Source organism: Parus major, unplaced genomic scaffold, assembly GCF_001522545.3.
Source record: "Parus major isolate Abel unplaced genomic scaffold, Parus_major1.1 Scaffold500, whole genome shotgun sequence".
Taxonomy (NCBI): Eukaryota; Metazoa; Chordata; class Aves; order Passeriformes; family Paridae; genus Parus; species Parus major.
Window position 1 is genome coordinate 18,280 of NW_015379391.1, and position 919 is coordinate 19,198.

At 55.0% G+C, this 919-nt stretch overlaps 1 protein-coding gene across 1 annotated transcript in view; it reads left to right on the forward strand.

Moving 5' to 3' along the window:
• The window catches only part of LOC107199214 (nuclear receptor coactivator 1-like), an 11,811-nt gene that overhangs the window by 8,019 nt on the left and 2,873 nt on the right, over positions 1-919 (forward strand). Inside the window, exon 3 of the mRNA XM_015616554.3 lies at positions 491-671. Within this exon, the coding sequence (XP_015472040.1) occupies positions 491-671 (181 nt within the window). The remainder of the gene's footprint in view (positions 1-490; positions 672-919) is intronic.

A 919-nucleotide genomic window follows, 5' to 3' on the forward strand; every position in this document is an offset into this window, starting at 1 on the left:
ACAGGACGGGAGCAGCTCCAGGGAAACTTGGGGTGGGATTTCGGGAAGGAATTCCCAGCTGGGCTGGAATTCCCAGAGAATCCCTGGGAGTGTCCAAGGAAAGGTCGGAGTGAGATGGGAGCGGGTTGGGAATGGGATTAGGATCCTCATCCCAAGGAATTCCGGGATTCCAGGAGGCTCAGGATCCATCCCAAGGGATTTTTATGGAATTCTGGGATAGGGAGACCCTTCCTGGAATCCCAATTCCCAAGGAATTCCCAAAATTCCTTCCCATGGGATGGGGCTGGATCCAACCCCAGGCTGGGAATGGAGGGAATTCTTTGTCAAAACAGGAAGAAATTTGGGAAGGAATTCCCAAAAACCCCCCGAGACCATCAGAACTTCACCTCTCCGACCTCCACAAATCCAGAACCGTTGGGAATTCCGGGAATTCCGGGGTTGTTTTTTTTTTTCTGACCTTTTTCCCGGTTTTTTTTCCCGGTTTTTCCAGGGTGTTCGGGCAGGCTCCGGCGGCTCCGGCGGCTCCGGCGGGAATGTACAACAACATGAGCATCACCGTGTCCATGGGCGGCTCCGGCGGCTCCGGCGCCGTTCCCGGCATGGCAGCCATGGCCGGCGGAATTCCCATGAATTCCATGATGGCCGGGATGAATTCCATGTGCTCCGAGCAGGTGGGAGGGGATGGAGAGGGCGGAGATTTGGGAATTGGGGTGGGGAATGGGATTGGGACCGGGAATGGGAATGGGAATGGGATCAGGAATGGGGTCAGGAATGGGAATGGGAACGGGAATGGGATGGGATCGGGAATGGGAATGGGATGGGATCAGAAATGGGATCAGGAATGGGAATGGGATGGGATCAGAAATGAGGTCAGGAATGGGATCGGGATTGGGATTGGAAATGGGATCAGGAACAGGAA